Source organism: Pristis pectinata, chromosome 19, assembly GCF_009764475.1.
Source record: "Pristis pectinata isolate sPriPec2 chromosome 19, sPriPec2.1.pri, whole genome shotgun sequence".
Lineage (NCBI taxonomy): Eukaryota > Metazoa > Chordata > Chondrichthyes > Rhinopristiformes > Pristidae > Pristis > Pristis pectinata.
In genome coordinates, this window is record NC_067423.1 from 17,014,140 (window position 1) to 17,030,165 (window position 16,026).

At 42.8% G+C, this 16,026-nt stretch overlaps 1 protein-coding gene across 5 annotated transcripts in view; it reads right to left on the reverse strand.

The window, feature by feature from the left end:
* The window catches only part of shank3a (SH3 and multiple ankyrin repeat domains 3a), an 813,035-nt gene that overhangs the window by 542,503 nt on the left and 254,506 nt on the right, over positions 1-16,026 (reverse strand). For all 5 annotated transcript variants that reach the window (XM_052034272.1, XM_052034268.1, XM_052034267.1 and 2 more), the window contains one exon: positions 36-239. In XM_052034272.1, coding sequence (XP_051890232.1) covers positions 36-239 — 204 coding nt within the window. The remainder of the gene's footprint in view (positions 1-35; positions 240-16,026) is intronic.

Below are 16,026 nucleotides of genomic sequence, written 5' to 3' on the forward strand. Positions count from 1 at the left end.
TATATAAGTACACAGATACAGAATAAACCAAATACCTCCAGGTATGGTATCGGGGTGTCAGGGGACGTTGGGTATTCTCGGAGCAGACGTTCCTCATCCAGAAACTTCCCCACCCTCCCGTTGTACGCAGGTTGAAATAGCCCATAGTTTAGTACATCCTTTAGCGTCTGGTTGAGAGTGCACAGAATCCGTTGCTTCGACACCCATACAGGGGCATCTAGATTGAACCTCATACATTTCTGTAAAACAGAAGTTGCAAAGAATTAATGAAGCAGCTTATTTCTTGTTGAGTTTCTCTACCAAACATCATCCCGACAATTCTGTTCTCATTCTCTCCCCACTTCAGAAACAGAAACACTGCCCCATGTAATTTAACCACCTAACTCCATACCATGTGAGCCAGCAGTCCTCATGCAGCACACATCTCCTCAGGAGTCCAGAAAGTGACTGTGGTCTGACTAGTCCATATTGGGTAGGTTAGTTGAACTCAATCTCATCCACGTTACACAAGAAAGCACCTGTGTGCAAAAATGCATGTACATCTAAATAGGCACACAAGCATTCCATTCACACAAGGATAAAAATGCACATTATCTTTTCCCAGTATTATAGAGACCAATTGTTAGGTCCTTACATTATTAAGCTAACCATCTCCAATGTGAGTGAGTCTAACCATCCACTCTTGACATTCAACGACATTACCGATGTTCTATCCTTCACCATCAACATGCAGGGGGAACCCCATTGACCAGAAACTCAACAGGATCAGCCACCTATGGCCAAAAGAGCAGGTGAGAGACTGTGTATCCTTCAGCTCTTAGATAGGCACATGAATGTGCAAAGAATGGACGGATATGGACATTGTGTAGGCAGAAGCAATTAGTTTACTTAGGTAGGTATCTAATTACTAGCTTAATTAGTTTGGCACAACATCGTGGGCTGATGGGCCTGTTCCTGTGCTGAACTGTTCTATGTTCCATGTTCTAAGTGATTCATCTCTTGACACCCCAAGTCCTTTTCCAACATCTACAAGGCAGAATCCAGGAGCGTGATGAATATTCCCCACTTGCAAGGATGACTGCAGCTCCAGGACAAATCAGCACCACATCGACTACCTTAAACATTCATTTTCTCTACCACCAGTGCACAGTGGCTACAGTATGTACCATCTACAAAATGCATTGCAGTTACTCACTCACACCAACAGTACCTTCCAACCCTGCAACTTCTGTCACCAAGAAGGACAAGGGCAATATATGTATGTAAACACTATCAAGTTGTGCATCATCCTGATTTAGAAATATATCGCTAGTCCTTCACCGCTGGATCTAAATCTTGGAACTCCGTGCTGAACAACACTGTGGGAATACTTTCATCAGGAGTACTTCAGACACAATCACCTTGTCAAGGGTAATGAGAGGTGATCAATAAATGCTGACCTTGCCAACAATGTAGTGATCCAGCAAATGAATTTTAAAAAAAACTCAGGGCAGAAACAGTATGAGTAAAGTGCACAGCAAAAAATCCATCTACACTGTTACAATCTCCAAATATTCCAGCATCTGATACAATGCACTATCCATTCCCTTGGGATTTGAAGCTTTCAAATTGAGTACAATTTCCAGACTGTTGCCCTCCTATCAATGCAATAAGGTAAGTTCAATTAAGTATTATTTAACAGGCATGTATTAGAGTTACAATAAAAACATGACAAGCACAAAGTAAAATACGGTCAGACACTGAAGCAGTAAATCAAACCTATTTCATGGCTAACAAAATCCCATTAACTTTTCAGGACCAGCTTCTGAAACTCTATAAACACTTGTTAAGAGGGTTGTCAGAACATGAATGAAACCTAGGAACTGCCAGCCAATGCCATGTAATTTATCTCAGGTAGTGTGTGACACATACAGGGTACTCCATACTAGAAGATACCACCAGTGTGTTAATGAACGTTACAAATCCAAGGATGACTGGGGAAGTCCTTTACTCATTCTAAATGTACTGATGTGTTACTAGAAAGGGCAGTTTCTGTCTCATACCCAACAGAGAAGGGCCTAAAGACATTAAGTTGATGTGTCATTGCACCAATTGCTAATTACCAGTGTACTTTTCATATAAGACCATAGAAGTTGCAGTCGTAATTGCCATTTCGCCCTTTGAGTTTTCTTTTTCATTCAATCAGATCATAGCTCACCTTACAGAACCAGAGAAAGTTAAGGCAGGTAACAAAGCCATTCAGCCCATCATGTCTATGCTCCATGAGATTTGAAGAACACAACCCAGCTCTTTTTTGTTGACTACAAATGCTCATCTAGCTGGTTTTAAATGCAGTGAGGGTTTTTGCCTCCACTGTTCTTTCAGGCAGTGAGTTCCACATCTTCAATCACTCACTGAGGGAAGTAATTTTATCTCAACTCTCCTCTAATCCTTCTATCAATCAACTTAAACCTATGCCTTCTAGTTACAGACCTTTTTGCTAATACAAATTTTTATTATTGGAGGCCTTTGCAGGATTAATTTCATACACCTCAGTCAAAGAAAACCACCTCAGCCCAGACAGCCTCTCCTCATAAGTATAATCTCTACATCTGGCAACATCCTCATTAAACTTCCCTGCACTTTCTCTGCTGTTTTCATGTCCTTCCTCTAGTGTAGTGACCATAGTTGTACAGTTCTGGTCACCTTACCTCGAAAAGAGATGCATTTTCCATAGAGGGAGTGTAGCAAAGATTCACTAGACTGGCTCCATTGAGTAGACTGGGACTGTGCTCTTTTGTGTTCAGAAGGATAAGAAGAGATCACATTGAAATTTACAAAAGTCTTAAAGAGCTTGACAGGCAAGGTGCAAGGAAAATACTTCCCGAGTCACGGTAGCATAGCGGTTAGCGCGACGCTATTACAGCGCCAGCGATCGGGGTTCGATTCCCGTCGCTGTCTGTAAGGAGTTTATGCGTTCTCCCGTGTCTGCGTGGGTTTCCTCCGAGTGCTCCGGTTTCCTCCCACATTCTAAAGACGTACGGGTAGGTTAATTTGGGGGTTTAAAATAGGCGGCGCGGACTCGTTGGGCCGGAAGGGCCTGTTACCACGCTGTAAATAAAAAAAAAATTTAAAAAAAATTTAGAAATCCAGGAAGAGGGGCACAGCTTGAGCATAATGGTGAGGCCATTTGGAATATGAGGAAGTACAGTATATCTCTCTACTCAGAAGGTGATGGACCTTCGGAATTCTCTATCCAGGTCAGCTGAGGAAGCTGAATCATTCAAAGCAGAGATGGGCAGATTTCTGTGCATTAAGTAAATCAAGGGATATGGGCTTAGTGCCTGAAAATGGCACTGACCTGGAAGATTGGTCATGATCTTGATGAATGACAAAATAAGTTCAAATGGCTGCTCCTGTTCACAGTACACTAGATGTGGTCCAACCGTTTTTTTAAGCAATTCTAATACGATCCCCTTGTTCCTGTATTCTCTGCCTCAGCATCCCAGATCACAGAAGCACAGAATGGTTAGCTCATGGATGGAAGCCATTCTATAATCTTTGATATGAAGGTTAAATCCAGCCAGCCCCTATCTTTTCCCATAACCCTCCAATTGTCGATTCTGTGGTCTGAATGCAGGTGTTCTGCAAATCTATCTCCAATTTACATCTGGTTTCCCCCATGTGGAGGAAACCACATTATCAATACTGAATGCAGTCCACACATTGGGAGAATAGCAAGTGAATTGCTGCTTCACCTGGGAAGACTGTTTGGCTCCCTGGATGGTGGGCATCTACCTATTTGCTCCTTGACATCCTTCCAGCTAATTGGCAGTCAATGGGATTGTTCAAGCAATGAAATTGCATCTCTGTTGTTGCTCAACTATATGTCCTTGAACACTACAGAACATCGCTCTCCAACAAAGTGGTATGTTCTTTAATCCTGTCATCCCACCAAGCCTATCTACCCACTCCATCCTTTCCCTTCCCCATCTTCCCTGAACAATTTGTATCCTAAAATATTGAGAACTCATCCCTTTTTTATATAGCTAAATAACTATATTTGCCACAACATCATAATCCCACATGGCTATCTGCACGCAGCTCACCAATCTTGTTTAATAGGCTTCATTTTTATATACAACCTACTTTCAAACCATTTGTTCTCTCTGTTAGTCTGTCCCTATGTAAAAACTGACCATTTCCTATTCTGATGCTATTTATCTCCTTAACCATTTTTTTCTCCTTTTCAATGCTATGCTCTCGTGCTGATTCCCCTGCCAAACTTCCCCACGTGGATATCGGTGCCCGCTATTTTGAGGTGCAGTCTATCTGGCCTGTCCAGGTATCACCTTCACCAGAACTTGTCCCAATATACAATATAGTGTACAAGGTGATAAGAGGCATAGATCAAGTGGACAGTCAGAGACTTTTTCCCAGGGCAACAATGGCTAACACGAGGGGGCATAATTTTAAGGTGATTGGAGGAAGATATAAGGGGGATGTCAGGGGTAAGTTTTTTTTACACAGTGAGTGGTGGGTGCGTGGAATGCACTGCTGACGTTAGTTGTGGGGGCAGATACATTAGGGACGTTTAAGAGACTCTTAGATAGCCACGTGAATGATAGAGAAATGGAGGGCTATGTGGGAGGGAAGGGTTAGATAGATGTTAGAGCAGGATAAAATGTTGGCACAATATTGTAGGCCGAGGGGCCTGTACTGTGCTGTAGTGTTCTATGTTCTAATATCCCAGAAATCCAAAGCCCTCCTTCCTGCACGATAACTCCAACCACACACTTATCTGTACTATCCTCCTATTTCTATACCGACTGGTCCCTAAATCAGGGGGATTACCATCCTTGCAATCCAGCTGGCTAGCTTTCCCTCCCAACTCCTTGAAATTGGCCTGCACAACTTCATCCCATTTTCTATCCGAGTCACCAATACTGATGTGAATGCAGGACCTCTGACAAGTGTGGTTAGACCACACTTGGAGTATTGTGTTCAGTTCTGGTCACCTCATTATAGGAAGGATGTGGAAGCTTTAGAGAGGGTGCAGAGGAGATTTACCAGGATGCTGCCTGGATTGGAAAGCATGTCTTATGAGGATATGTTGAGTGAGTTAAGGTTTTTCCTCTTTGGAGAGGAGGAGGAGGATGAGAAGTGACCTGATAGAGGTGTACAAGATGATAAGAGGCATAGATCAAGTGGACAGTCAGAGACTTTTTCCCAGGGCGAAAATAGCTAAAACAAGGGGGCATAATTTTAAGGTGATTGGAGGAAGGTATAAGGGGGATGTCAGAGGTAATTTTTTTTTAAACACAGAGAGTGGTGGGTGTGTGGAATGCACTGCCAGCAGAGGTGGTGAGGGCAGATACATTAGGGACATTTAAGAGGCTTTTAGACAGCCTCATGAATAATGGAGAAATGGGAGGGAAGGGTTAGACAGATATTATAGTAGGATAAAATGTCGGCCGAAGGGCCTGTACTGCGCTGTAGTGTTCTATGTTCTGTTGGATGCACTTCTCATAATTTTCTGTAGCTGTTCAGAGGCATCCTTAGTCCTCACAACAGGGAGGCAATATATCATCCTGGAACCACTTCTGTAATCACATCAATACTTGTCTTCTCCCCTAACTACCGTCTCTTGACATTTTCTCCCTCTGGCTACAACTGAGCTCCCTGTGATGCTAAGGCCTTGCATATAACTACATTCTCCAGAGAAATCCTTTCTCCCCCCCATCAGTACTCAGAACTGAATACTGGTTCGAGAGCAAGATGCCCCTTGGATTTGCTGAACTACATGGCTTCTCTATTTTGTCACCCGTCTTCTGGTCACCCATTCCCATATGCCTCCTTTTCATCTTATCTCTCTGAACAACTTCTTCAGACATGTATGGACATGCACTCCTAGATCTGTCTTTTCCTCTGCATTTCTAACTTCTCAGTAACTTGTCAAACACCTTGTTAAAATCCATGTATGCTGCATCAAATATTCTACCCTCATTCACAGTTATTATTTTTTCCTCAAAATATTCAGTGATTGGCCAGACACAACCTTCCTTTAACAAGTAATCTTTGTGTCTCTCTAAGTGCTTATTTATGCTTTCCCTCAGAATTTATTTCAATAACTTGCCTTCTACCGATGACATGCCTGCATGATAAGCCTGTAGTTACTCCATCTATCCCTTTCTTCTATTTTAAATAGTACCACATCAACAATGTTCCTGCCCTCTGGCACCACATTAGCAGCTAAAGAGCATTGGAAAGATTGTCAGAGCTGGGATACATTTTATCCATGCCTGTTAACTTATCGCCATTTACAAAATACTGGACTCCTTGACATGTCCTCTCTTCACATTTTTCATTTCCAATATTTTGGTACTGGTATTGGTTTATTATTGTCACTTATACTGAGGGACAGTGAAAAGCTTGTCTTATAAACCGATCGTACAGGTCAATTCATTACACAGGGCAGTTACATTGAAAAGTGGAGAACGATTATAGTAAAGGTAGTGAGTAGATCTGTAGAGTTCGCATTATTCCTCCTTAACGTCAATGCGTATTGTCTTCTCTCCCTTCTGTGAAGACAAATACAAACTATTCATTCAGAACTTTACATATCTTTTACCTCCACACTCAGGCTAATGTTTCAGTCTCTCTAATTCAACCACTCTTTCTAATTAGTATACCTAAAGAATGTCCAAGTATTTTCCTTGATTTAACCTGCTAATTTTTTTCATGTACCCTTTGCCTTCCCAATTTGCTTTGGCACTGATCTATATCTTCAAGTATCTGCTTCCAATCCACTTCTGCTGACTCATACTTCAGCCCAATAAAATTGACCTTTCTAACGGTTAGAGCTATTAATTTCAAATTTAGTCCCTTTTCTCCAGACTTGCCCATTTGGATTCAGAATTAACTGGCTCATAGAAGACAAGAGGGGAGTGGTCAATAGGACTTATTCTGCTGGAAGTCCATGACTGGTGGTGTTTCACAGGGATCTATGCTGGGACCTCTGCTGTTTGTGATATATGGATGAAAATGTGGATGGGTAGGTTAGTAAGTTCGCAGATGATACAAAGATTGGAGGTGTTGTGGATAGTGTAGAAGATTACCAACGGATACAGTGGGATATAGATCAGTTGCAGATATGGGCAGAGAAATGGCAGATGGAGTTTAATCAGGCCAAATGTGAGGTGTTGCACTTTGGGAAATCAAATGTGAAGGGACAGTACACTGTTAGTGGCAAGACCCTTAACAGTTTTGATGTACAAAGGGATCTTGGGGTTCATGTCCATAGCTCCCTGAAAGTTGTTACACAAATTGGTAGGTAAAGATGGCATATTGAATGCTTGCCTTTATTATTCAGGCATTGAGTTAGAGTCAGGAAGTTATTTGCAACTTTATAACACTCTGGTTAGGCCGCATTTGAGGCATTGCATTCAAATTTGGTCACCCCATTATAGAAAGGATGTGGCAGCTTTGGAGAGGGTGCAGAAGAGGTTTACCAGGATACTGCCTGGATTAGAGGGCATGTGTTATAAGGAGGGGTTAGACAAACTTGGGTTGTTTCCTCAGGAGTGGCGGAGGCTGAGGGGATAGAATTTTACAGGATTATGAGAGACATTGATAGACAGCCAGTATCTTTTTCCCAAGGTCGAAATGTCTAATATTAGAGGGCATGAATTTAAGGTGAGGGGGGGAAGTTCAAAGGAGATGTGTGGGGCAAGTTTTGTTTTTACACAGAGAGCGGTGGGTGCCTGGAATGCACTGCCAGGGGCGGTAGTGAAGGCAAATACAATAGTGGCATTTAAGAGTCTCTTAGATAGGCACATGAATGTGCAGAGAATGGAGGGATATGCACATTATGCAGGCAGAAGGGAATAATTTAATTTGTTGTTTAATTACCAGTTTAATAAGTTCGGCACAACATCATGGGCCAAAGGCCCTGTTCCCGTGCTGTTCCCGTTCTATCAAACTGTAGTAAACCTGGCTGAATATGATTACTAACACCAAATACTCACCCACTACAACCTTTACCACTTGCTCACGTTTGTTTGTTCAAAACTAAGTCCAGTACTATCTCCTCTCCTATTGGGATTGCTCCGTACCAATTAAAAATGTTCTCTTGAATGCTTTTTCAAAGATTTTGCTCTATCTATACATGCTACTCTGCTGCTGTCCCATCTTAATTATTGTTAAGAGTTGAAATCCCTGACTATCACTATTTTTGCATTTCTCAGAAATTTGGCAATATATTTGCTCTCCATCACCCTCTGCATATTAGAGGACTTCCTCAAAGCTGATTGCTCCTTTATTGCTCCTTAGTTCAACACACATAGTCTTATTTGTTGCTTTCTAGTACAGGTGATTGCCACTTTACCTGGGGGGTGCATTCCTAGAAAACAGCCTGTATTGCAATTTTGCATAACATGAAGCCATGTCACCTGTGCATATGTCAAGAAACAAGAGTTGAAAATAAACAAGTTTTGTGCTTTCTTATTTACTTTTTGTTCCACATAAACACTGGAAGAGCAGATTTTATTTTGTATCTCAATTTTTTAGGCAGTGATTTGTGAATTTTGTAAGGGTGAATTTCAGTAACCTTAAAGGCTATAATGCAGAGATCACCTGTGCAGTGTTTCTACTCATAGCTGTTATTGCTTCCTTAATCTATATTGCTACACCTCCTCCTATTTTACCATCTTTCTCACCTGAAAACCCTGCAACCAAGAAAGATCAGCTGTTCCAATCCATCTTTAAGCCATGCTTCCAAACTCGTACGAAAGCACTGTCTTCTAATTCTGCTTCTCTCCCTTTTGAGGCTGCTGTGAAGTTCCCTTCCCTCTATCATCCTAGCTTCTCCCTCCCCAGTGTCAACAGCAAATTTCCCCACAAAGAAACTGATCTTGGTCCTATTCAAACACAATCCATCTGGCATGTACAGATCCCAGAACTAGACACAATCCCCAAAGAGTCTAGAGCCCTCCATGCTGCCCACCTCTTCTAAGTGTTTATTTGCACTTCCATCTATTTCTGCAATCATTGGGACGTGGCCCTGATTTTAATCCAATAAATTCTACCTTTGATGGCCTTTTCTTTAATCTCCTTCCTAGCTACTCCTAGCCCTGGCACCTGGCATGTAACATACTAGCCTGGAACTAAAGTTGTGATGACAAAAATGTTCATCTGCACTCCTCTACCCAACTCAACTATCGAATTCTCCCATCACTGCACTTCCTGAACGTTCTACCCCATTCCTTACAGTGAAGTCAACTATGGACTTGACTCTGGTTATATTCTTTTGAGGAACCACAACCTTCTCCAGTTGGAGGCAGAAACGAGAGCATGATACATCCAAGAAACTCCTGCACTATCACCTCTCTGCCTCTTAATGCTGAAGTTGTGAAGTTGCAATCTCTTGGAACACTACCCTCAGCCTCACGAATGCAGTGCAGTGATAGCAGCTGTTGCACAAGATACAACATCTGGATCTCGAGTTCCTCCAGTGGATGACACTACCTGCAGATGTGATTGTACAGGATGAGAGATGTCCTGGATTTCCCATATGGCACAGGATATGCAATCAATGGAAGACACGTATTACGCATTTGTTTACTAGAAGGGGAATTAAAATCAAACTACTTTCCCAGGGCAATACTTACTTAAAACCAGGTTGTTTTACTGATTTATTTGGAATCTATATATTTAATCTTTTTTTTAAAAAGTTAAATGCAAAGGAGCACCTCTCCACTCCTTTCACCAAATTGTCTTGCTTACCAAATTTCTGGGATCAATCAGAAAGAGAGTCAGGCTCACACTGTAGAAACTGCACTCTACTAAACTCTATATGAAAAGATCAAGGAACTGAGGGGTATATGGAATTAACGCAATAGAGGAATCAAGGCCAGAATAGATCAACCATGATCATATTCAATTGCAGGTCAGGATCAAGCAGCCTGGCGGCCTATTCCTGCTTCTGTTTAATTGTGTTCGTGTGTTCTACTAAAACTTTACTCCTGGCTTCAAATTCTGTGCATGAGAAAATGATGTACTTCAACTCCACGTACCCATTCTTAACTCTCTGGTGTAAAGAAATCCAAAGATCGACAACACTGAATGAAGAAGGGTCATCATCCTGAAATACTAATTCTGTTTCCATCTGAACAGATGCTGCCAGACCGATAGACTACTTTTGGCATTTTCTATATTAAATCTTGAAGAGGTCAAAGACACTCCAAGCTAACAGGACAACAATGCAAAGAACAACATGGACTTCACAGACTGGTTGAAAGCTACTTTATCATTGGTTAAAAGGGGCCCAACCTACCTGGTCTGCTGTAAGAGAGCCCAAAGCATCGATCCTCCTAGAAGATTCATGGTTTTCTTAGTATTTGTTCTCATCATCCCACTCTTTCACTATTGATTCCCTCAGGGCCCCCAAATCACTTAACAACCAACCGTCTGCCTAATTAGCCCTCAAATTCCTTTCCACTTACCCATCCCTGACTCCCTCTCCAAATGACCTAATGCAACCAACCCCAGTTACCTGTAGATCTGCCCTTGTCCGCTTTCCAACCAACCACAACCTCCAATCTCAACCTAAGTCTCCAACATATCCAAGCCTAATCTTGTTTATAATATACCTTTCCCCTTCCACAAAACCTGCACAAATGGCAAAGTTCACAAGAAAGGGCCTCCAGACACATAAAGTGTGCAAGCCCTGTCTCATAAGCCTTGAGGAGCCAAAGGCATTATGCATGATAGAACTGCTAACGCACAAAATTGACAATGATGCAACCCCTCCACTTTCCCTCCCACCAAGAAACCTGTGCATGACTTTTCAAGTGCTATGCAATTTTTCACACCACCGTAAACAGATCTCATTTCTAGGAGATGGTGGATGGAGTTAATATCGATTCTTCAATGAAAATTATATAGGTGCCTTCTGGAAAACACTATCTTGGGAAAGGAGTATTAATAATTTCACAGCATGGTTGCAGTGAGAGGATGCTATTCGACCTGTCAAGGCCATACTGAAAGGATACAGAATGATTGAGGAATTGGATTATGAGCAATGATTATGTAAATTACACTTTCCAAAGTACAGCATGTTCTTTCTTCTCTTTATGCACCTAGCTATAATTTCAAGAGGAAGCAGTCCCTAAACTCCTGCCTTAATTTTCTTTGAGATACTGAGAAAAATATTTTGGGAGACAATGTATTAATAATTACACTAAATCATAGAATGGAGGGGGGAGATTGGGCCTGTTAATTGCATTGATAAGATATTTATTTATTAGTCACACGTACATCGAAACACACAGTGAAATGCTTCTTTTGCGGGGAGTGTTCTGGGGACAGCCCACAAGTGTCGCCACGCTTCCGCTGCCAACATAGCATGCCCACAACTTCCTAACCCGTACGTCTTTGGAATGTGGGAGGAAACCGGAGCACTCGGAGGAAACCCAGGCAGACACAAAATGTACAAACTCCTTACAGAAGCGGCGGGAATTGAACCCAGGTCACTGACGCTGTAATAGCGTTATGCTATCCGCTACACTAATGTGCCGCTCCATATTGATTCTATGAAACAGCAATCCAGCCAGTTCTACTCCCCTGCATGCCCTCAGAGCCCTGCGAAACTCTTTCTTTTCAGTGTCCTTTTGAACACAGCTGAATCTGCCGACACCACTAAACCTGGTCACATTCTCTAGACCCTCATTGGCTGCAGTGCAAACAAAACTTCACTCATAACAGTTTTGGTTCTTTTGCCAATCACCCTCATTCCATGTCCCCTAGTTCTTAGCCCCTACATGAATAGAAACATTTTCTCTCCATCTGCTCTGTCTATACCTTCCACGATTTTAAATTTCAGATATGAAATCTGGTAAGTATGGTATGCTTCATGAGAATGGGTGTTTGGACTTGTGGATTCACAAGAAGATAAGAAATAAAACTTGAAACTTCAGTCTTCAGTGGTTTGTTTAAGGATGGTAAGTTTGGAGAAGACAAAGTCAATAGGAGGAGTACAGTAAGAGTACAGCAACAATGTGTTTAAATTAATTGATAAGCCACCACAATTCTAATCATTAATCCAGAGATACGAGTTCAAATTTCATTGCTGGAAATTTTAAGTTTAAGTAATAAAATTAAAACTGGAATTATAAATTAATAGTATTACTGATAGTATGAAACTACTGGATTGTCATAAAAACCTATCTAAGTCCCCTTCAGGGAAAACCATCAGCCATCTTTACCCATTTTAGTCTATGTGTAATACCAGGCCCACCAATGTCATTCAGAGGCATTTGGGGATGGACAGCAAAAGCCAGCTATTTCCACGTCTCACGTACAAACTGAGAAAAAGCTGACTCCAGTCGCAAACTAGTTTCACAAAAAAGCCAAAAAGAGCAGCAAGTCTTGCAGCTGTCTAATCAAATTTGTATGTCTGGGACCAGAATCTGAGCAATTATAGCTGGCTCTGAACCATTTTACAATTGTTTCTCCAAATCATGCACTGGAGGGCAGCAAAGCACTGGACCGCCCATCTCCTATCCACCTTCCTGTCCCAACACAACCAAAGGCCTGCATGTTTAATAACTCCTCAGGGTTGCTAAACCACTCAGATGGTGTTGGAGTCACCAGGAATTATAAAATAACATTTCCACTAGCAGCCTAAGAGCATGTTAGAGGATCATTGTAGAGTGTAATAGTTAAGTTAGTGGACTAATGATCTCATCATAAATTTAAATCCCATCAACTGGGAAATCTAATTAAAATCTAGCATTAGTAACGGTGACCATGAAAACTACTGAATTGTCATAAAAGATGGTTAACTAATGTTTTGTAGATTAGGAAAACTGCTGCCATTATCTCTCCTGACCTGTGTATGACTCTTGTCCAAAGGCAATATGATAGATTCCCAACTATCCTCTGAAATAGCCTAGAAAATCACTCAGTTCTATTAAGCCATAAAATCAAAATCTAATGGACTAGAAATTATAGTGCACTTAAAAAGGCGCATTATTTTGCATCTGTGCAGCACACTACTGACTACTTTGGTCAAGGGCATGCTGCTGCAAACCGTACTAATATTCACTGAACAGTTGTCTTGTATTTTCTTCAGAGTACTGCAGATTATGTGGAGGAAGGAATGGTATCAGGGTTGGGGAGGTTTGGTGGACCAGAGGGCCAATAGTGGGATGTTTGATTGAGTCTGGAGGAAACAGCCCATGAGGAAAAGGTTTGCCTGGCCAGAGCATCAGCATCTCCGGCCCAAGGACTTCACCATCCTGGATCAGATAGCAGCATCAGGTAAGGGCAGAGGCAGTGGCATTTGCTTCTTGATTAACTTGTCGTGGTGCTCAGATGTGGCGGTTCTGTTTCAGTCCCACTCTTCCAACCTGGAACATCTGGCAGTCAAGTGTCATCCGTACTATCTGCCAAGGGAGTTCTTCGCCATTATCCTAGTTGCAGTATACATCCCACCCCAGGCAGATGTCAAGCTGGCACTGGAGGAATTGAGCGTGATTGATAGGCACGAAGCGCCACACCCCGATGACTTTCCCACCATCGTGGGGAACTTCAACCAGGCTGGCTTGAAGAAGCCTCTGTCGAACCTGTAACACCAGAGGACCCAACGCAGGTGACCACAATTACACCACAATCAAGAGTGCCTGCTGCACCATTCCACGCCCACACATCGGGAAATCTGACTACCTGATTCAACTTCCTGCATACAGCCAGAGACTGCAGAGGGTGGCATCAGTGGAGAAGACAACAAAGGTGTGGTCAAGGGAGGTGGAGGAGTGAATACAGAATTGCTTTGAAATGATGGACTGGACCATATTCAGGGATTCATTGACAGATCTGAACGAATATGTCAGTTGTCACCAACTTCAAGACCCGTGTGGTTGAGTGCGTGCCCACAAAAACATAGCGTCTTCCCAACCAGAAGCCCTGGATGAACCAGATGATTCGTAGTCTGCTAAGGGTTGATCCAAGGCAGTCGGGACATATTCAGCCTTTCACTTCTGCAGTCTGAGGCTCCCACCTGCTTCAAGATGGCATCAATTGTACTGGTGCCCAAGAGCAGGATGACCTGCCTCAACGACTAGTGTCTGGTAGCGCTTACATCCATCATAATGAGGTTGGTTATGGCTCAAATCAACTCCTGCCTGGGTAAGGACCTGGAGTGGCTTCAATTCACCTATCACCACAATAGGTCTACAACAAACACTATCTTGCTGGCTCTCCACTCTGCTCTATATCACCTGAACCACCAAAACACATATGTCAGGCCAGTGTTCATTGACTACAGCTCGGCATTCAACACTGTCATCCCCTCAAAACTTGTCAGGCTCCAAGACCTGGGCTTCTGTACCTTCCTCTGCAATTGGATTATCCCACTACAATGTCCTCACTGGTGAATACAAATGAGAAGTAGTCATTCAAGAATTCACCTATGTCCTTCCTGGCCTTCCACAATCCAGGATCTTAAGTTCCGGACCATCTTTTCACTTTCCATAATGGCATTGAGTTATGGTAACTATTTACAAAATGCTCCCCCAATGAGAATTCAACCACTTGGCCAGCTGTATTCCTGAAGAAGGCCATTGCAAGTACAAAGAGGCAATTTCGGACTAAACTGGAATCACAGACGGACACCTGACAGCTGTGGCAGGGCTTGCACAATATAACTTCCAACAAGGCGAGATCAAGTAGCACAAGTGACAATGACCCATCACTCCCAGGTGAGCTTTGATAGGGAGAACTAAGGATGACCCTATAGTTTCAGTCTCTGAGGCTGACATCTGGGCATCCTTCAAGAGAATGAATCCACAAAAGGCATCCGGTTCAGATGGCGTACCTGGCTGAGTACTAAAGATCTGTGCGGACTAACTGGCTGGAGTATTTACAAACAAATTCAACCTCTCGCTTCTGCAGTTTGAGTTTCCCACCTGCCTCAAAAAGACATCTATTGTACCAGTGGTCAAGAAGAGCGCCGTGACCTGCCTCACTGACTACCATCCAGTAGCGCTTATATCAACTGTAATGAAGTGCTTCCAGAGGTTGGTTATGGCGCGAATCAACTCCTGCCTCAGAGATGACCTGGATCCACTCCAATCTGCCTACCTCCACAAGTCAACAGCAGATGTGATTTCTCTGGGTCTTCACTCTGCTCTGGACTATCTGGACAACAGGAACTCGAACGTCAGGCTGCTGGTCATAGACTACAGCTCGGCGTTCAACATATTCATCCATCCAAACTCATCATCAAGCTTCAAGACCTGGGCCTCTGTACCTCCTTCTACAACTGGATACTCAACTTCCTCATCGGCAGACTTCAATCAGTGAGGATTGGTAAGAACACCCCCTCCTTGCTGACCATCAAAGCAGGTGCACCTCAAGGCTGTGTGCTTTGCCCCCTGCTCTAGTCTCTATACACATACGACAGTGTGGCTAAGCACAGCTCCAATGCCATCTTCAAATTTGCTGATGACACTACTGTTATTGGACAAATCACAGGTGGCAATGAATTAGCTTACTGGAGCAAGATAAGACACCAGGTTGAGTGGTGCCACAACAATAACCTGCCGCTCAACGTCAGCAAAACTAAAGAGCTGATTGTTGACTTCAGCAAGGGGAAGGAGGGTGAACATGTGCTAGTCTACATTGGGGATTCGGCGGTGGAGAGAATCAGCAGCTTTAAATTCCTGGGTGTTAACATATCAGATGACCTGCCCAGCAACCCAGCACATAGATGCAATCATAAGGATCAGCATCTTTACTTTCTTAGGAGGTTAAAGAAGTTTGACTTTTCATTGAACACTCCAACAAACTTCTACAGATGTACTGTTGAAGGCATCCTAACTGGTTGCATCATGGTCTGGTATGACAATTCAAACACGCAGGAATGTAAGCAGCTGCAGAGAGCAATGGACTCCTCCCAATACATCATGGGCACGTCCCTCCCCACCATCAGTAGTATCTACAGGAGGCGCTGCCTCAAGAAGGCAACATCCATCATCAAAGATCCCC